Source organism: Perca flavescens, chromosome 9 (assembly GCF_004354835.1).
Source record: "Perca flavescens isolate YP-PL-M2 chromosome 9, PFLA_1.0, whole genome shotgun sequence".
In the NCBI taxonomy this organism is placed as follows: Eukaryota; Metazoa; Chordata; class Actinopteri; order Perciformes; family Percidae; genus Perca; species Perca flavescens.
The window spans coordinates 26,101,338-26,122,919 of NC_041339.1; the positions used below are offsets into that span (position 1 = coordinate 26,101,338).

At 38.8% G+C, this 21,582-nt stretch overlaps 1 protein-coding gene across 2 annotated transcripts; it reads right to left on the reverse strand.

Annotated features, from left to right (window-relative positions):
* Positions 1-60: 60 nt before the first annotated feature.
* Positions 61-21,104, reverse strand: si:ch73-61d6.3 (occludin). 2 transcript variants are annotated; one of them, XM_028586863.1, is made up of 9 exons: positions 20,856-21,104; positions 14,254-14,842; positions 13,535-13,726; positions 12,564-12,731; positions 7,799-7,962; positions 5,234-5,452; positions 3,882-4,053; positions 2,431-2,472; positions 61-2,113 (listed from the first exon to the last, which is right to left on the reverse strand). In XM_028586863.1, exons 2-9 carry the CDS (start codon positions 14,821-14,823, stop codon positions 2,015-2,017), a joined length of 1,626 nt encoding a protein of 541 aa, XP_028442664.1. In that variant the 5' UTR covers positions 14,824-14,842; positions 20,856-21,104; the 3' UTR covers positions 61-2,014. The 2 variants fall into 2 exon arrangements, with proteins under 2 accessions (XP_028442664.1, XP_028442665.1); XM_028586864.1 differs by lacking the exon at positions 20,856-21,104 and adding an exon at positions 18,351-18,434.
* Positions 21,105-21,582: the final 478 nt, after the last annotated feature.

The following is a 21,582-nucleotide window of genomic DNA, read 5'->3' on the forward strand; positions in this document are numbered from 1 at the left end:
TGTAAACCAGCAGTGTCAGCAAAACATAGAATAAGTGAAAAAATAAGAGACAGGCTTATCTAATTTTAAGAGAATTAGAAATGTTTATTATTATTGAACTCCATATGTTTTAGACATCATACCTTATGGAAGTATACAGTTACAGAAATGGTCAAATAAAACAAATTCATACAAAAATAAATGGCTCGCAAATGGTTTGTAAAATAATGTTTTTCATAAAATACAAATTGATGACAAATCAAAAGTGTGTCTAAACTATTTTATAATGTACACTAGATCGTAACACTTTGCACATGAAGTGGATTAATGCAAAAATTATCACACATGGAATCAGCAGATGATAATTTTTCAATGGCAAAAAATCAAATAAATGAAAAGATGAGCGTAGCTTATAGACAGTGACAGAAACAGAGTTTTCCAGTTTGTTGAGGAGTGTGCAAGATAAAAAATATAAAAATAGTCTGGATGTTTTTACTCATTTGCATAGCTGAAGCACATTTTGAATGATTAAAAAACAAGCCACTATGGGTCTTTAGTATGTACAAGTACAAAAACACATAACTAAGATGTCTGCTGAATCTAATAGACAGAGACTAAATTTTTTCTTGGTATGTAGTGTAAGAACAGGATTTATTGAAAGTATACACAATATAACAACGCCACACATATCTCACTGATATGTCCCCTTTTTGGTCTCACTGCATCTATGATAATCAGTATGAAAATCTTAGTTTAGACAAACACCAGTATGTGGGAAAGAAACACATGGTACTGTAATGGTTAAAAAAACTATGTATTTGCTATTTGCAAAACAATCCCAGCAACCCGTTTCACCCATTACTACGTTCTCTACAATACTGTTCCACCTCTTATCTGTGCAGATAAAACAAAGACAAGTTTGAGAGCAAACAGCCACAGAACAGAGCACAGTGTTATCACAGGTGGCTGAAGGGCAGGTTACTTTCAAATGACATTTTCGCCAACCACACCCCCTGACCCTCACAAGTGAGTGAACACTTGAACACAGTGAACAATAAGCTGAATCTTGAGAGAAAAGGCAGTGTTAGCTGTGGAAGTGGATACAGCTGAGTGCCCTGCTTCCTCACAAAAATGTAGTTATTTATACCTAATTGATCAAGATCATTATTATTAACTTTAAGGCAGGGTTGGTAACTATTTCCAATAAAGACTTTTTTATATATTGTTTGAAATGGTCTTTACACCCCGACAGCAATACATAACTAATGGGCTCTGAAAAAGGAGTGAAAAAGATCCGTCATCTGTAGCTGCTGTAATCCTGTAAAAACACCCACCAATCGCAGCCGGTTGGCTCAGTTGGTAGAGCAGGCGCACATACAGTATATAGAGGTTTATTCCTCGATGCAGAAGGTCCAGGGTTTGATTCCAACCTGTGACGGTTTTCCTGCATGTCTTCCCCTTTCATGTCTCGGTCCGCTTGATAAGAACCAATGCCCCGCTGCGCATACCCTATCCCTCCCGTGTACGAGCCTGAGCTCAAAGCACGTTGCAGCCGCTGGATTTATTGCAAGTCCATTGAAGAATGGAGTAGTCATGTTTGTTTTAAACATTCTGTTCAATAATATTAGGTGTTTGCTTACCGGTGAATGAGACATGAAGTAGTTTTGATGAGTGAAATTGCGGCCCTTTCTCCGCTCTGCTCTGAAACAGCTAAGCAAAGATGCTCATGCATGTCTGTGTGTGGTATGGGGAGGGGTTAGACAGAGCCCTGAGAAGATGCTACTTTCAAATCTGGCTAGCTTTTCAAACATTACCAACCCTGCCTTTAAAGTATGTTCCTTATGTGTGTGTGTGTGTGTGTGTGTGTGTGTGTGTGTGTGTATGTGTGTGTATGTGTGTGTGTGTGTGTGTTGGTAACTTTGGTCTCGGCATGTCACAGAGTCTTTGCAGTGTTTAGGAGTGTATCTTGGCCTGTGTGTCTGTGAGTGTTTGCTGTGTGGACCACAGAGTTGAGCGTCAGGACTCAGCAGATTCTTCAGTGGTTCTTGTCGTAGTCCTTCACCATGCCCTTGATGTGGAACAGTTTGTGTCTCAGGCTGCGACACTGTTTCTTCTTAGATTGGTAGTCCAATGTCTACAGAGCAGAGGGAGCAGTAGATGAGACATTTAATAGCCTAAAACAGTACATTCATGCATAAGTTATTTAATACTACTAGGCAGTAAAAATGTTAGCTCTTCTGCTCTAAAAATAAAAGCACTGTGATAGACTGTCAAGGAAAAAGGTTAGAGACATAGGTTTATGTGCAAAAGAACACACACACACAAAAAATGAAATGATTCACTTTGTTGCTGGATGTTAAGAACTTAATTCTTCCATAACTGCAATATATTTTTAATAAAGTTTTTATGGAGTTTAGTTTATAAAATGTATCTTGAGAGACGTCTCCCCACCTGCTTCAGATCCTTCAACTGATTATATTCCATTGCTACAGCCTGTGAAAAAAATGAGGAAAACATTTGTTACATTTGTGTCATTCACATACAGGGCCCTATCTTGCACCCAGCGCAATTGCCTTTGTACACCGACGCATGTATCATTCCTATTTTGCACCCGACGCACAGCGGACTTTTCCCTCCACAGACGCACGTCGGTAAATAAGGGAATGTATTGCGTTCAGCGAAAAGAGGAGGCGTGTTCCGGCGCAAACGTTCCCCAGTGCTATTTTGCAGTTTCAGAAAACAATTCCGCCACTGACCAGGAAAAACCTGGTCTAAAGTCAGTGGCGCTAGTCTAAAGTCAGACGCGCGTTATTCAGATGCTATTTTAGGGGCGCATGCTTGGCCATAATGTAGCGTGTGCACAACGCGCATACACTTCTCTCATCTAAACGGACACAGCAGTTCCCATTTTTGCAAACCATACATAATTACAAAGGAAAATATTACTGAAAATGCGCTTCAGGTGTTTGGATAGGTCAGGAGGCACTTTACAGTACAGTCCTAAAAAAGTTGCAGCATTTTTTGTGGCTTGTTGTGATTTACACAACATTTCCATGAATCATGGATGTGTTGATGACATAAATGAGTAAATATTAGAGGACTTAAGGAGACGTGATGTTGAACTACGGCGGGATCTGGTCCGGGAGTAATGCACAATGTGCTCCTGATGGACGGAGATGGAGATGCGTTTCATACTTGCATTTCAGATCGATAAAATAGGGCCCACAAACTGAATGTTAAAAGAATATTGTCTATTAACATTTTTTTTTTTTTTTTTAAGATTATTTTTTGGTCATTTCCGCCTTTAATCAATAGGAAAGTTGTGAAAGGGGGAGAGAGAGAAGGGGAAGACATGCAGGAAATTGTCCCAGGTCAGACTCAAACCCTGGACCTTCTGAGTCGAGGCATAAACCTCTGAATATGTGCACACCGCTCTACCAACTGAGCTATCCTGGCCACTAAATTTAATTTTTGTGCACTCAGGACCATGGTGATCTGGGATTTTAGTCTTTGTGTGTGAGTATTTGCAATATATACTTGCATTTCCTTGCTGCCATAAAAAATAGCACCAGGTAGGAGGAGATAGAGAGACAGATATTCCAACAACATCCCAAGACAAAGTTGGATATGAGATTTGGTTGAACTAATTAGTGCAGTGACTCAGCAACTGAGAAACTAACTGTACAAATGCTAAAAGTTAAGGGTGCGTGTTTTATAATTTCCTTTAACGAGTCGTAAAACTTTAGCACACTCGGTAAAAGATTTCTTGCCTAATTGTGAACTGTCGCACTGCAGATTGACATCTAAATATTTAATATACGCTATTGCATTCCTCATTTGTAATTTAGGCTTATACATGCCTTTTTCCAGAGTTTCGGGGGTGAGCACTGTGTATATCTGACCTGGTATTTGGCAGAGTTTTCATCCAGTGTGTCCAGCTGCCGGCTGAGTTTGTTTAACTGGTCATTAATGTCGTCCATCTCAGCACACAGGCGCTTGTATTCCTTAAGGTCGGCATCAAACTCTCTCTTATAGTCATGACGCTGAGCATCAGATGTTATTTCTGGGTACATACTGGAGGAGGAGGAGAAAGGGTGGGGAGAGGAGAGGGATCAGCATCAGAGATAAACCTGCATCAGTCACTCAAAAGACTTAAAAACATTTCCAATGTTGCAGCACAAGAATATCCAGTGTTGTAATGTAACAAAGTACGAATACTTTACTGTACACAAGTAGACTTTTCATGTATCTGTACTTTATTTACCGTTATTTTATTTCTGGAAACCTTTATACTCCACTACATTTCTTAAATAAAATGTATACTTTACTCCACTACATTTCTCATGGTGAATGGGCTGGTGATAAAGATAACGTTGAACACCTGTGGTGGTATTTGTGAGAAATGTTTTCATGTATTGGAGTAAAAGATTCTTCCTCACAAAAAAAAATGAAAATTCTGTTTCTGTTGTTCTCTTTGCTGATATGTCAGTGCTCTCAAAAATATGCAGTGTTTGATCCTTTAACTTGGGAGCCACAATAAAGTTCATAATCAAAGTTATTTTTTTCATTTTTTACTTTTACTTCTGATAATTAAGTACATTTGATATCAGAATGTTACTTTTGATACTTAAGTACAGTAAATATCAGATACTTTAAGACTTTTACTTAAGTAATATTCTAAAAGGTGACTTTAACTTCTATCAAAGTCATTTTCTGCTAAGATAGTTGTACTTTTACACAAGTACTGCTTTCAAGTACTTTATACAAGAGTGAGAATATCACACCTAACAACCTTCACTGAGGTTATCAGGTTTACTACTGAATTACAGGAATAGTGTAAGTGCTGCTTTCAATAAAGGTGTGTTAATCTGGGTGTCTCGAACCACAGCCAAATATAACTGCTTTCTCATAAACTACACTGACTTCCATGTTTTGTACCTTTGGCCCAATTCTCTCATTATTCCTGAGCCCATGTGAACTGGCATGCCTCAGAGGATTAACTCTCCTGGACAGAGTGAAGCATATACAGACTGAAGCCTTTTCCACACAGACATTCTAGCTGCATTTTCTGGTAAATCATGTTCACTCTATGTGAGCTTGATTTTCTGAGCTTACAGTTCATTTAAATCAAAGAATTAAGGTCTGGTCCTGAGGGAGCGACTGCAATCTACGTTCTGTGTTCTTAGGTAATGACATTCCATCTTTAATCCAGACAAAGTCTGAGTTGCACAGAGATACAACGGTACATTCTTACTTCTCCCACTCTTCTCCATCGAGTTCATTGCCTGTTTCTCCTCCTGTGGTGTACTCTGTCTCATACTGAGACTCATCCAGCTCTGGGTTACGTCTGCGTCTCTTGTCCCTGTTGGCAGAGGGTTTGCGGCCCCCGCCGGTCCCCTCTGAAGGGCTCGAGCTGGTTCGTCCACCGTGGGAGAAGGCTTCTGATGGTCTGCTGGTGGTTCTCTCTGAGTACCTGCAGCACAGAAAAAATAACATGAAAAGTAATGCCTGACTTTCACTCGAACCACAAAAAAGTCCATAATAATGACAAAGTATTTTTCATGGGAAGAGCATTGGGACAACAATTTTTTTTTTGGAGAGATAATATTCATAAAAATTTAAAGAGGTTAAAGAGGTGACTGAAAGCACAATGTCAATTTGTGTTTGTGTCTTTCACTTTTCCCTTGTTGTCTACTAGCAGTGAGTTTCTATACTGAATCCAGGGATTCCCATAGTAATGTCAAGTATAGCCAAATTAAAAGGTACAGTAGAGTTCAGTACAGGCTAGACAATAATTAATTACCTAGACTGCATTTGCAAGTGTAAAGGTTTGATTTCAGAAGTGGACGTGAAACCGAGGTACTTCAGCTCCCAAAACAAGTGACATTTTCTGCATTTGAACACATTTATATTTGTTCTTATTCATATTAATCTAGCAAATAACATATACGGTAATGAAATATAAACCCTACTAAAAATCACATTTATGTTTCTTGAGAGAGAGCTTATAAATAATGCTGTATTCGCATCGTTACTACAAAGGGGCAGTAGCTCAGTCCGTGGGGGTTTGGCTTGGGTTAAGTTTGGACTGGAGCTTGTAGCTGGAGGGTGCAACTTGAGCAATGCACCAACCCCCCCAACTGCTTGGGTGCCATCATATGAACATTGTGAAAACTTTAAATTTCCCCTTTCAGGGATTAATAAAGTATACTTTCCTTTCCTCCAAAGCTTGACTATATAAAACAAATTAAGCAAAAACATCATGACCCAAATAATGCCAGATACGCAAGGAAAGGTCTAATGTGAGATTGTGTCTAAAGAAAAAACTATTTACTGACATAGCCCAGACAGAACCTATATGGAGGAAGGTAAACACTTTGAACCACTAATGATTATTTTTGCTAACACCCTACAATTTGACTATGTGCCATGTTGAGGGCCCTCAGTGACCAGGGAGCAGGACAGCAGGTACAGCTCTTTAATAACGGTAAGGAGGAAACATGCTCAATATTGCAGGTTTCCAGGGATTTGTAGAGTAATTCAAGTCCAGCGGTGCAGATATTACAAGTTCTTACAAAAAAGGCTGCATAATGTCAACAACAGAGCACTCTGACATTCTTCTGCTTATGAAAATACCAGCTATATTTACTTTGTGAGAGAGGAAGTCATCAAAATTATAATATTCTGTGCTTTGAACCTAATCTAAATCCTGTTATGTAAAATGTCATTATTTTGTCTTAGCGTCCGGGAACATTAACTGTGCAGTCAACATTAATCAGGTCATTCAGAGCATATTTTTGAGACAAGCTGGGCTTGTTTTTAAGAAACTGTTAGGAGCAATTTACTTTTCGTCTGATACACGGCAGTCTTTAGGACATTGACGCAAACAAAAACAAGGTGCTTGAGCAATCATTTCTAGCATTGAAGAAAAACAAATACAGTTGTTCACAAACATGCAGCATTTCAATGAACATGAGAAAAAAAGGAAAGTTAATCCAACATGGGCTCAAAGGTCTCACACACACACACACACACACACACACACACACACACACACACACACACACACACACACACACACACACACACACACACACACACACACACACACACCATTTTGTGTGTAGGGCAATATGTTCTCATGGGCTTTAAAAGAGCAGTGATTAAATATTGCTTGTGTGAATCACATGTTTGGAGGTTCATTGTTTGCATAGAATCTTTGCTTTACAGTGTACAGTCAAATGTTGCAGCTACTTTCTGAACAGAATATTACCTAAATCTGTCCAATTGGAAAGACATTCACTGCTGTGTGTATATCTTAAAGACACAGTCAAATAATTACAACACAATTCTGCATCTTTGTGTAACTTGGTAGCTTATCTCTTGTTATATACCAAATATAAATCAAATCGTTGTGATCTCATCTTATAACGCCTCTCTTTTCTTTTCTCATCTTGAACTCAGGGGTGTTACTCGCTAACCTCGCTCATATATAACCATGCTCATCGGGCCTAGTAGCTAGCAGTGATATCATGGTCAGACGTATGTGTTTTGAAGTCACAAACGTTTACATTTTCAAAAGAGCGTTTGTAGTGAGGGGGATGTAGGTGGAAGCCAGCAGTCCTCTACAGCTCCATATCACGGTGTATTTGCTAAACAACCCCCACTTTTGAGCGATCCAATCAAGGGATTGGGATTAAAATCCCTCGCATAACTAAACACATTTTTTGTTTTGTTTCACCAAAACATGCTTCATCTGATTTGTATGTATAATACAGATTATCACTTGAAAAGGGGCGGAGAATATAGGTTCACCCACTCATTGTTGTCATAGTTGTCCTCGTTATAGGAGCTGCTGTCCACCTTAGCTGGGGGGTAGGAGATGACACTGTTCGCTGAGGCGTTGAGCAGCCCGGCTCCCTTCTCTGATACCAGCAGGGTAGGGGCGTCTTGAACACTGCGGCTTTCCTCTACATTGTTCACCTACAGCAGGCAGGAAAAAACAAAAGGAACAGACTCAGCAAACAGAAACAAACAACTAAAGCACTCACAAAGACTAGGCCATGCTACAGGGTCATTTTCTGATTGACATCCTGTTCATCCAGAAACCATTAATTTTTTCCTCTTTTCCTTAGGTCCCTTCTTGAGAAGAAAAGAAATCTCTACAACCGAGACAGAAGTATGGTAATTATTAGTGCCTTAAGTTTCAAAGAAAAGTCAAGCATGTAATTGGACGGCACAGTCCAACTACTCAGTGAAATGAGGGCTGTTTGATTCACCGTGCTTGAAAATGTCAAGAGAACAAAAACAAAGGATGACTTATGGCTAATTGTAAAATAAACCTGACACTAACCATAAATAAATGGATATATGGTCTCTTGTTTACATTGTTTGCTCTACTTTTCACATATTTGTTTCTGATAGCCTTATAACCTAAAAAGATAAGGATATAATATATGTATACACAAAATATCTGACAATAATTCCAGCTTCACTTTCAATTCTTTCTATTATTTTATGCCTGCATGAACACCTGGAACGGATGTGCGCCTCCTTTCTTTCTTCAAACAAAAGATCTGACATATAAATAAGTGTTCCTTAATCTGTATTTTCAACTCCTTCCTGTGAGCTCAGACAGCCTGCACGAGGGAATTCCTCACAAAAATGAAGGCCTCGGGGGTGGTCACTGTTTCTCCCACTTCCACTGGGTCAGCAAATGTATCAATCATTAGATGCCTTTCAGACAAACTTTACACAAAGCAGTTAAGTCTAAACTAGGGTATTACTGTGCTTCTGCTACCTGCAAGGCTAACTGGCTTAAAGTTAAAGCAGAAACCCTTTGGTCATTTTTCAAATCTAGCAACACAAAGAGGATGTGAAGCCACTAAAAACACAACAAAAAGGAGACTAAAACTTAAACAATTCATCGTATAAGCAAGTACGCAGGTAATCAAGTTTTAAATTAAGCAGGCACACTGTATCTGCCTTTGTACACAAAACAGCCCTGACAATGGTTTGGGTGGGGTTACTTTTGACAATGCATATTTCTGAAAAAACATTAAAACTGTGTGCAGCAATGTGCAGGATTATGTTCTTTTGAAATACATCTACTGCACATGCACAAGAAGGCATTCATATTTGCTGTACTTGCTGTACTGTCTATAATGTATTTTAGCACCACTCCTGCTTAGAGGTGATCATTTACTACAACTATACTGTATATATAACCCTAAAAACAACATCTTACTGCTTACTTGATGGTACATTACTGAGCAATCTCTTAAATTCCTCACAGTGCAGGAGCATAAGCCTTGCCCCCGAAAAACAATAATCATTGTGGGTGGAGTGCCTGGGTGGGGGAGAGTTACCCTTGCAACTTGCAGCTGCAGGAGAATCCCATTTGAAGACTGCACTTCATGTAAGAATTTCAACAATGCCTTCTCAGTGTGCAGCACAGCAGCTGCTGGGCTGTGAGCAGCGTGTGTAAGCACAGTAAGAATGTCTGAGTCCTGGACCCGGTGAAGAAAAGCATGAAGAAAACGATGGAGAGACACAGAGCGAGACAGAGAGAAGAAGCCATGGATGTTGATGAGGGAAGAAGGAGCCATGGGAAGCAGACAGGCATGCAAAGTGAGGGAGAAGTGCATGTATGATAGAAGAAGAAGAAGAAGAAAAAAAGAAGAAGAAGAAGAAGAAGAAGAAGAAGAAGAAGAAGCAGAGTAGTGGCAGGGAGAGTCACAGTGGAAAAGGATAGAAATGTCTACTTGAATACCAAAAAACACTCTTACTTGTAGGATTGTGCTTCACCAAAGAAGATGTACTTGTGCTTTGCAAAACTAACCAGAACAGCAAGTGTTATTGAGCAGCAGTGTTTGACATATTTAAAAGAGAAAATACAGTGAAAGCTGCAATTTTCAAATCACAATAGCCACAAGCCGACCATCGACAGCACCATCTGTAAGGACAACTCTATGATTTTATTATTCTTTTTGTAAAATATTTTAATTAGTTTTTTTTAGATTTTTGTTTCGTTTAATACTATATAAATAACCAAAGCACCACTTAATTCATTGAGAAGAGAATTAAAAAATCTATTTTAAATTACCTATTGGCCAAAATAATCATATTTAGATATTTCTCTACACTCTACACTACTCCTCCTCGAAGAGATGCCAGTACTCAAAACATTTCAAATAATAAACCTCATCAGTCAGACCAGGGATACCACTTTGGGAGAAATGGATAACAAATCTTTGTTATTTATGGTGCAGCCACATTTTGTTTCTTAATAAAATTGTTCTAACTTGTTTATTGTCCGCACAGTATTATGCTATATATACTACCAATGTTATACTATAGCATCAAACCACATACTGTACATTCACTCTGTATTTGGATGTTTTAATCTGCCTCTATGAAACCAGCCCAGGATGCTTTCACTCTACATTTGTGCAGCACTTCAGTGTTTCCAGCACACAGACAGCCCTGCAGAAACCGACTCTGATGACCTCATGCAGCAGACACAATGCAGCCACCCTTGGGCAAAGTGAATGAGGCCAGTGTATGAGGTCATCAGAGCATGCCAGGCCTCTCCGAGCTCAGCAACAGAGATGGTTCCCATCTCAAACCAACCACAGCCTCAGACTGTCACTGACCTTGTGTTTAAAAGGTCCAAACAAGCCTGATGACTCACTTTGTGGCACAGACACAGAATGCAGGTAGCGCAGCAATGAAGGAGAATAGTAACGGCAGTGTGGAACATTGGACATATGAGGAAAATGAGGACAGAAGGTCAATTCTACCACATTAAGAGCCTGTTTATTGAGGCAGAAAAGCAAAAGTCAAATATGTTCCACAACCTACATACATGTGTTAATCTTTGAGATTGAGTAGCTTGAATAAATAATGATCTGATTGCAACAGTCATCAAATAGAAATATTTGAAAAATAAATATTTGCTCTTTCCCCCAACCTTTATAATCCAAAACATGTCTCTTACTCCTTACATTAGTATTTACATAAAAATGTTAAAATTGTGAAATTTCTAGGAGTGTACATGCCATTACTGGACCTACAATAAGTCCGATGACATCAGTGAGCATGGCTCCATTATCAGACACTAGTGCTAGTCATAGGATTCACTCTTGGCTTGTCTAATCTACTCTGCTCTGCCTGTACACCTCTGTGTGCATGATGCCATGTTCTAGGCAATGACAACCACTCGCAAAAACAAACAGCTCTGTACAATCTAATATGACAACGTGTCTGTTTGTGTTCTTTAAGTATTTTATGTCAGTGCAAGAGATAAAGACTAAAGGTCATCTAGCAATATTTAGTTTAGTTTAATACTTGTTTTGTATACTAAGGGATATTTAGCTTTTCAATTTCTCTCACTTGCAATTGGCATGCATGTACTGTATACCATGTGTCTGCATGTATTGATTTGTGTTCGTGACACTCTCTTGCACAATGTTTGAATAAAAACACTGGATGTGGACAATATGTGTTGGGGAGGATGGTGATTGCAGTATGTAGAAACAGAAAGGACATATTCTACAGACCTAGTTTTAAGATACAAAACAATAAAAAAAAACTGCTTACAAACCAAGTTTGAAGAATGTCAAGCTACCCTATTAGTTCTGTTTGTGACTATCAATTACATTTTCAAACCTGAACTTTTGATGTCAACTCATTCTCTATCACTGTATTAAACAGGGCGTCTTTGAAAAGGGGCAGGACAAGTCAATCATCAACCCATATCTCAGGTAACATTCTCATGTGACTAAAGTGATGTTGACATTTAAAAACCTGAAAGCAGGCTAGAAACTGCCTGCCTGCTTACTATCTTCTCAGATGGTTAATGATTACTCAGAGTGAAACCAGGTAGTAGGCCATGAGCATTAACAATCAGTGACAGCCTTCAGCCCTAACCCGGAACAATGTGACTAAGTAAGAGGAAACACTGTTACGCTAGTGTGACCGTTTCCCTGCAGCATCCGATAAACTCATAAAGATCTGTATATGATGCTCCTTTTGGACTTTAAACCCATAAAGAGAAACAATGAAAGTATAAGAGATATTTGAAATGGTGAACAACATCACCTAATATTGTGTCAAAAATAGCATAACAAGTTACAAACCAACCTGTGGAGGGTGGCAGCTTGGCTTTTTACTGCATCTACGTCACCACAATCACCTAACCTATATCTATACCTGATGACTTACCTAAGCAGGATGACTTCCTCACTGATGACCTACTTTCTTTACCTACTTTGCATTGTAAAAAAAAGGTTGGAAACTAATTTCACACATAGCTAATTTGGTGACAGATGGAGAAAAGCATATGTCAATCAGTTTTGGTGGAAGAACCTTGATGCAGAAAAAAAAACATAGTTGATCATTTCATCATCTAATCAAATCGCCTATGAATATTGTATTCCATCAACTTTTCTAAGGCTAGATTTAAGCTCTCTAAGCTGTGCATGCACAAACTCAGGGTCAGTTTGGGTCCAAAAAGTGATTTTTCTTTGTAAATCCCACGTAAACCCAGTTTATATTGTGACTACCATCCAGTTGTCTCTTACCCATTCCTCTACGTCCCTGCCCTCTGAGGCCTTCCCACCAACGAGAGGCTCTTCCCAGTAGATGTTTGGTTTCCCGTATCGCCAGATCTTCCCTCTTGTTTTGTGTGCAAAGAAAGCCGCAACACCGAAGGCGATGACAACCACAAATCCACACACCATGGCAACTCCCTAGAAAAGCAAGAACATGACAATAAAATCTGGAAAGTTCTAGAGGAGATAAACTGTAAAATAAAGCTGGCTTATCCTGGTACAAAAAGTACACAAATACAGGTGTGACATCATTCGGAGAAATACATATCACAATTTGTGGCTTCATGTACCTAAAAATGTAACAAATGCTTCATGATAATAGATAACAAAACAGTACAGGACTGATAACATTGGAGACTATAATATGTTTGTGAGTCCAGATTTATCTCACACTTCCCACATTTTTAACAGCAATATTTCACAAAAACAGAAACCCAAAGAATTTCAACTACATTCATTTTAGTTCTTAAGTACAAACAGAATCATCAACAATTCTGCTAATGAATTAATAAGTTATCTAATAAAAACAGCTTAACATTACCTAGTTACAGCTCCAGTAATGTGAGGATTTGCTGTTTGTATTTGTTTTATATTATTGTATATATTTGGGTTTTGGGCTGTTGTTCAGACAAAATATACAAAGACTGTTTATTTTTTAACAGTGTAATTGTTGAAATTGTTACTTGCAGCCTTAATTAATTAATTTGTAATCTTTCACATGTTGCAATTTAACTTTTTTTTTTGCTGCCTTCACTGCTCATCCAATATATATATATATACCTTCTACATAAAGTATTACGGTTAGAACTCTAGTCCGATCAATTTAAAATCAAGTTGTAAATATTCAAATGAGGCCATTGTCAGACTATTCAATCTACTACTTGAATGGATCCTGAAGAGAGTCACACCAAACACTGACTCAACCCTTGATATCTACACACCTCCTGTGGGTCCACAAAGCAGTAATGGTAGAGATACTGGTTGTAGATGGGGAAGCCTCCCACTCCTCCCATCTGAGAGTAGCTGGTCTGGTAGAGGTTCTGGCACATCATAAGCATCGGATTGTACATCATACTGGAGGTGCCCTGGGACATGGGGTTCACCCCGACAATGTAGACAATGTTTATGATGCCCTGGAAAATACAATGACAGTCATTATTATTTACATTATTACATTATTATTTACAACATACACTGCCGGTCAAAAGTTTGGGGTCACTTAGAAATTTCCATTCCATTATAGACAGAATACCAGCTGAGATCAGTTGCATTGTTTTTTTAATCAGGGCAGCAGTTTTCAGATTATATCATGTGCTTACATAATTGCAAAAGGGTTCTCGACTGTTACTGTAGAAAGAAGTGGCTGATCTTTAATCTACATTGCCCATTATCAGAAACCATTCATCCAATGTTCCAAAGGTACATTCTGTTTACTAATCTAATATCAATTTTAAAAGGCTAACTGAGAAAACATTGGAGAACCCTTTTGCAATTATGTAAGCACATAATGTAATCTGAAAACTGTTGCCCTGGTTAAAAAAACAATGCAACTGATCTCAGCTGGTATTCTGTCTATAATGGAGTGGAATGGAAATTTCTAAGTGACCCCAAACTTTTGACTGGTAGTATAAGGTGACCATAAAATGTGTATGAGTCTTACCTGCAGGATTGCCATGATGATGCTGGCTATCATGACGGCCAGAAAGAACTTTCTACCACGGACAGTGTTGGATTTAGAGAAGCTTGTGATGAAGAAGGCCAGTGCCCCTATGAAGTTAATGGCTGCCATGGCAATCATGGTGGTTTTGGCTGAGTAAGGTGAGAGGTAGGAGCCATAGCCATTTCCATAGCCTCCTCCATAGGCTCCTCCATAACCTCCATAACCACCGTATCCTGAGCCGAAGCTGCCGCTGCCGTATCCCATTCCCATTCCCATTCCCATTCCATACTGCATGTCCCACATGAGAGTGGAGGCCACGCAGGCAAATATCGCCACACACAACACGATCACTGTAGCCATCATGGCCTTGATGATCCCTGGAGGTGACAGCCATTTGTAGAAGTGCTGAGGTTTGTCCTCAATGTAGTAAGATCCCGGCGGAGGTGGGTATGCGTTGTAACCGCTCTGAGGAGCACTGAAGCTGCCTGGAGGGCCAAAGCCATTGTTGGATGGCGAGCGGAAAGGAGGAGAGTAAACAGGTGGACTCTCGTAGTGCTGCTTGTCGAACATCGCTCAAAGATATCCCGTACTGTGAACAAAATAAAAAAAACTGTTTGTGGATAGACGAGAGAGCAAAGAGTACTGCACAAAACTAGGAAGAGTTGTCCGGCTCTGTTTTTCAGCAGCACTGATATGAGTAATGCTACGTGGAGATATGGGAAAGTTAGGCGTGACTGTCTTTTGTAATGAGAGTTAGTAACAGAACAGTGTAAATGTTTTACCGTTTCCAGAGGGTGTGATTAATGAGGGCATAAGTTAGGCTTGTTTCTGCAATTTGTTCTTTCAGGTTGAGTAAATTAGTTTTACAGAGAGCAGAGCATGTTTATCACTTGTCATTTCATAAACAAGATCAGACCTGCTTTCCTAACAGAAAATAGAATTATTAGAGGAATGAGCTTTGAGGTCTCTGACCCGGCAAAGTCAGAATCAATGAGGAGATGTCGGTACCAGGGCGGGGAGCACAGCCAAACAACAATACTTTCCTTTTTGCCTCTTCACAGGCTGTAGGAGTCTATCTCCAGCCCCCACAATGTCCAGCCAGACTTTGAACATTTCACATCCCGCCCGCTACATTTTTGTTTTCTTTCTGGTTACAAATCTTACAGAAAGATATCCAAGCGTATACAATTTAACAATGCCCATTCTTCTACATGGAACTCTAAAGGGAGGGGGCTGCCTACATGTGAGTGAAACGCAGAGCAAAGTCACTGTAGAGGACAAAAAAAAAATGTGAACATTAATGCTTCTTTTACTTTTTTTTCCAACACAATGCTCAGTGCTGGTAACGGACTGTAAAATATCATCTGTTAATACACCACATAACAATAGAAGAAATTATTAATTATTATTGTTCAACTAATGGTTACTTATGTTATTGATTCATCATTCTTTTTTGATTAACCTTTTAATTTTAATTGTCTATAAAATGTCATAAAGTAGTGGAAAATGCCCAGCACAGGTTCCCAAAGCCCAAGGTCAAGTCTTAAAATTAATTGTTTTGTCAGATCAACAGTCCGAAACACAAAGATATGGAGTTTCCAAGATAAAAAAAACATGGATGTGTTCTTTTGTCATGTATGATTGTAAATTGAATATTTCTTCACGTTAGGAGTGTTAGTTGAACAAACCATGTGATTTAAATATCAGTTTGTATATTAGTCACTTAGCTCTGGGAAATTGTGATGGCCATTCTATTTTACTATTTACTTACATTTTATAGACAAAACGATTACTCAATTTAGTGAGAAAATAATAACTTAATCGTTAATGAAAATAATCATTTTTGCAGCCCTTGATTCATTTTTGTGGCTGTATTTAGCCTCATTTATTATCAAGGGATATTTGCAATGTGCTCTGCCTTTCTAAGCTCGGTCTTCCAGTGACAGTACATCACTGATTTTAACAACATAAACCAAAATGTCTTCCATCTACATCATGCTACTGTTCAGTCACCTTAGTGGGATTGTGAGGGAGGTAACGGCCATTCAGAAACATAGACATAGACATACAGACAGACAGACGGACGGACAGAGAGACAGTCCCTGGCACTGCCCACAGTCTCCAGTCCCCGGTAATAACTCTCCTCTCTTTAAGGGATTCTGGCACACACGGAAAAAAGAGGTCTCGCCTCAGAGCCTCCATCCCAGACACCCCCCCATTCTTTCCCTCCCTCTATAACTTATTGCCTTTGTTTTGGGAGCAGGAGGGGCAAAAGTTAAGGGTACTTGTCACGGAAACAGTGTTGCCATGGAGTTGGGGTAAAAAAAAAAGTAAAAGAAATGTGGGGCACTGTCCAGGGAGGATCACACAAGGGCTCCTCTGTGCTGCTCCTGAGTGGAGTGAGGCAGGAGAAAGAGGGGAGGACAGGTGGATGTTGTGCACAGAGGTGTCAGGTGTCCTCTATTGTTGATCAACAGGCTGTCTCCTAAGCCAGTGGGTCTTAGTTTAATTTCTACTGCCAGTGTTTGATTCATGGTTTGATTATATCAAAGATTTTCAGTACCTGTCTCTTAAATGGGCATGGCCTGGTTTGAAAGTGTAGTAAATGTTGTGGGGATTTATAAGGATACATTTGCATTACTAATTCATATTTTCTTTTGCTAACATTACATATTATAACAAAAATCAATTTTTTTAGGGTGTTCGCAAATGTTAGTTGACATTAGCTTATGTGTTTCCAGATCTCGCAAGAGTTTGTTCCTGAGACAGAAAGGTCTAGAACAAAGTTCATTTTCTCCTGATTTGTCCATCTAAGAAATGCCATTTTAGTGTCAGAATGTTCAGGAGATATGTGGTGTGAAATAAAATGGATTTGCTTTGGTGACTACGGGGCAAAGAATCGGTCATAATCTGTGTCCACCTTCATTTCTCCCATGGGAATCGATACACCCAGGTCCTGGTGAAACTAACACGACACAGATACAGGAAATGACTCTGAGTTGGGGCGTCTCGGTTCTAAACAAACTGCATTTGATCATATCGATAACTGGCAGGAAATAATCTGAGGCTCATGCCCTTTCCGAGCAATGAAATTACACTGAGGACCAAACAACTGTAAATTCTACCTCCCAAGGCTTCACAACAACATGAATTCCTTTTCCTACGTTATAACAGTAGGAAAAGTACAACTTTTTAAGCCCAAACTGTCCTGTGTCAGGTACAGAGAGAAATCAAGGGATTTAAAATCTTTAAATCTGAATCTTAAACTCTTTGAGCTGAAATTGTTGTACTTTCCTCAATGTAATAAAGTAGGAATTTTCTAAAGGGAGCGTTTGAAAGTAGTGTGAATCTTCGGGAAGCAAAAATCATAACTACATGTTTTTGGACTTAGCTAGAGCTGCAATGATTCATGGTTTAAATCATAGCAAGCAAAAATTCCAAACATTTGATGGTTTTAGCTTCTCAAATGTAAGAATTTGCTGCTTGTTCTTCTTTGAACATTATTGTAAACGGAATATCTATGGGTGTGGACCTTTAGTCTGACAAAACAAAACATATGGTGACATTAACTTTAGCTATTGGGCCTTTTCCACTACATTTTATTGATCAAAAAATTAATCAATTATTAAAATAAATATTGGCAGATTAATCAATATTGCAGCTGCAGACTCAGTACCCTGGACAAGAAAGATGTGATTGTGTCTTGTACACTGATTGTTAAGACCCACAAAATCCCAATATCTTATTTAGGACATCTGCTTTGCATTAAGGGAAAGCCTTTAAAGGACAAATCCGGCGCAAAATGAACCTAGGGGTTAATAACACGTGTGTACTGAGTCGACCGTTCTCTGGGATATGTTTTCATGCTAATCGAATGTAACCAGTTTTATCGCAAACCGCTAATTACCTTATAACGCTAGTTGTCGGTGCACGGGTAAAGTAAAAATAAATCACTAATTATATATCACTAACAAGGCTTAAAATAGCACCACACCTCCACGGTAGCATAATGAGGGTCCCTACATGTAAACCAAAGCTTTGAGAACTTTGTAAGTGTACAGACAGTTGATTAAAAAGATAGTTTAGAAAGACAGTACCTTTCACGTATACATGCGGGAGCCATCTTGGGAAAACAAACGCTGTGCAACATGAGCTGAACTCTCACTTGAAATCTCCCATGGTCCGTGGTTTCCCAATGGGTCGAAAGGAATTCTGTTTGTGAAATCTAAGTACATGGAAATGCAGGAATTATATATATTTAAAATTCGTTCGACTGGTCGGACGGTTTTCCCAAGATGGCGCCGTCTGTATATGTGAAAGGTACTGTCTTTCTAAACTATCTTTTTAATGAACTGTCTGTACACTTACAAAGTTCTCAATGCTTCGGTTTACATGTAGGGACCCTCATTATGCTACCGTGGAAGTGTGGTGCTATTTTGAGCCTTGTTAGTGGTATAGAAATAGCGTTGTTTTTTTTTTACTTAGCCGTGCCCCGACGACTAGCGTTACAAGGTAATAAGCGGTTTGCGATAAAACTGGTCACATTCAATTTGCATGAAAATATATCCCAGAGAACGGTCAAACTCGGAGACGTGTTATTAACCCCTATGTTCATTCTGCGCTGGAGTTGTCCTTTAAGTTATTTAACAGCCTATTTCCTGCAAAGCATTTGCTGTAGCAGCAGCACCGTGGCAGCTATAGTAGGAGTACCATGTGATAACTAATGAGGATCCTTAATAAACAATAAACCAGCAGCAGCAGCAGTAGTAGCAGTAGTGATCGTAGTAGCAGTAGTAATACAGTTGTGTTTGTCTAAAACTGGCACACAAATCTCATTTTCATGCTGGGCAGAAGGCACAGCGTTTGGACCAAAGTCACAGGTCAGGTCAGACACCCACCAGCAGCAGCCTGAGCTCCTCTACAACACAGAGACTTTATCATCTGCTGCTGATAATGGAATTCTAGTCATACAGTCACATGTCTCACATCTGTCAAAAACAATTAGGCCCCTGCCCAGTGTAGGCTGGGACCCACTGGGAAACTCACAGGAGTCAGCCAAGGCTTCCTGCCCAAAAACACTCCACTGAAAAATCCTGTGGGCCATACAAATTACTCAGTAAAACTTATGGAAAAACATGTGCAGATGTTTTAAGTACACCGGTCTTAAACTAACGTATATTAAAACAAAAACAGTTTTAGAGAGATGTCGATTCAACTTGTCATTTTGGAGACTGTGGTGTTAAGTGTATTATGTTATACTGAAGGGGTTCTAATAGTGTCGACCCCAGTTATACCAATGAAGATAGAGTAAATGTTGACTCAACATAAACCTGAACAAAACATTTGCTCCTCAGTATTTAATGTTATGTTTTTTTCTTCAGTATTGCATGCATATTATTTAACTGTTATATACTCAATGGTACTTGTCACAGGGTTGTATGTTGGATGCGGTTGTGTTGCTTTTTTATGATATGGTAAGCTAAAGACACTTCCATAATAAACACTTCAATAAAGTTGTATTCTATTCGACCCTTTATGAAGGTAGGATTTATTGCAGGGCTGCTGTATTGGACTGCAGTTTTAGCTGGGTGTACCTACTGTATAAACTGGTATCTGAGCGCAAATATTAAGTAATTTACTTGTTTGCATAACAAACAAAGAAACTCTTAAACTACATTAATAATACATCTTTGAGTCTAGACTTAACGGTTGTTAGGTTTTAGTCAATTAAGATTTCTTTTGCCGATTTGTGCTTTATCCTTTTAATGCTGAATGACTAATAGTATATCGAGGACACTAATCAGCAAATCTGTGGTAAAAACAAGATTTAAAGTGGTGCTTTTGCATGATTCTTTGTGGAAAAACTCAGTTTTACAGATCTGTTGATTCAATCAACTAGTCGACAAAATCATAGGAGTGTAAGTCAACTTAATGAAATACTTTCTTTAGTCAAGGACAGCCCTAGTGTTTACAATAAATTAAAGATATAAACAGACATTTAACATAATCAGAAAACATAAAAAAATAAAAAATAATAACAGATTGCAGGTTGTGAACCTGCTGTGATTTGTTTTTGGTTGTGGCTAATGTCATTGGGGGAATGTAGTACAATTTGAGGTACTTGAATGAATATTTCCATTTTATGCTACTTATACTTCTTACTTATACTTCTTCTCCACACTATTTTGGAAGCCTATATTGTACTTATTACTGGACTAACTTTGTCTGGCAATTCTTCAGATATTATAAATAGAAAATATAATTGAACTAATAAATTATTATGCATTATTACAAATTAAGTTGCTGAAAACTAGTTAAAATTAGGTACACCTTTACCAGCTGCAATATTAGTGATGCTCAATGCAACACCAATTATAATAGGCCTACGTTATTCTGGAATGAGACATTCTGCAAATGATTACTTTTGGCACTTTGAGTAGCCTATATTTTGATGCCAACGCTGTGGTATGGCTTACTATGGTATATTTTAAACGGCAGCGACTTTGAATAACTTCATAAAAACACATTAATGCAAGTTTAGTCTGATAGAATAACTCTACATACTAAAATCAAAATCACCTTTAAACTTCATGTTGTCTTACCTGTGGAACGCTAAAGGGGAATAGGAACTTCCAGCCAATCCCTGTTTCCTGTCAAAACTCCCCTTCTCAAAGTTAGGAGCTAAATAATGTGTCCGTTAGTAAACTAACCTTTCTCCGAGATGAATTAATATTAAAGTGAACCTTCAACCTTCATTCGAGGCTAACTTTAAAAGTAGCGACTCCGCTTCAAGCTGCAGTCCGAGGCGAAGACAGAGACAACGGTTTCCTTCGACAAACAGCCTCTGAACAAGTGCTTTGTCCCGCCTGTCCGCGGTGATGAGGCCCACCGCACAACACCGCTACTCCACGGAAGTTTAACCGCCAGAGGTCGGGCTTTCTGCGGCTAACAGTGACCATACGGGACAGAGACGGCAGAAAGACCCTTTTTTTTTTTATTTAATCGATTCTAAAATTATAGTAATGAAATTATGAATAATGCGTATAATAACATCATCATCGTCATCATAGTATTCCGCCAAACAATGTAGTTCTTGAACAGCAGTTTAGTGGTAACAGTGGTGGAATGTAGTATCCTACATTACTCAAGTAGCCTACTGTAGCCTACATATCTGAGGTAGGCCTACTTATACTTCAACACCGCTACATGTATTTCACAACTTTAGTTACTTGTTACTTTACTGATCGATATTATTTTTGCATACAAAACACATGTAGAGCTTATAAAATATGATGTTTTATTGTAAATTAAAGTAGGCCTACCCAAAAG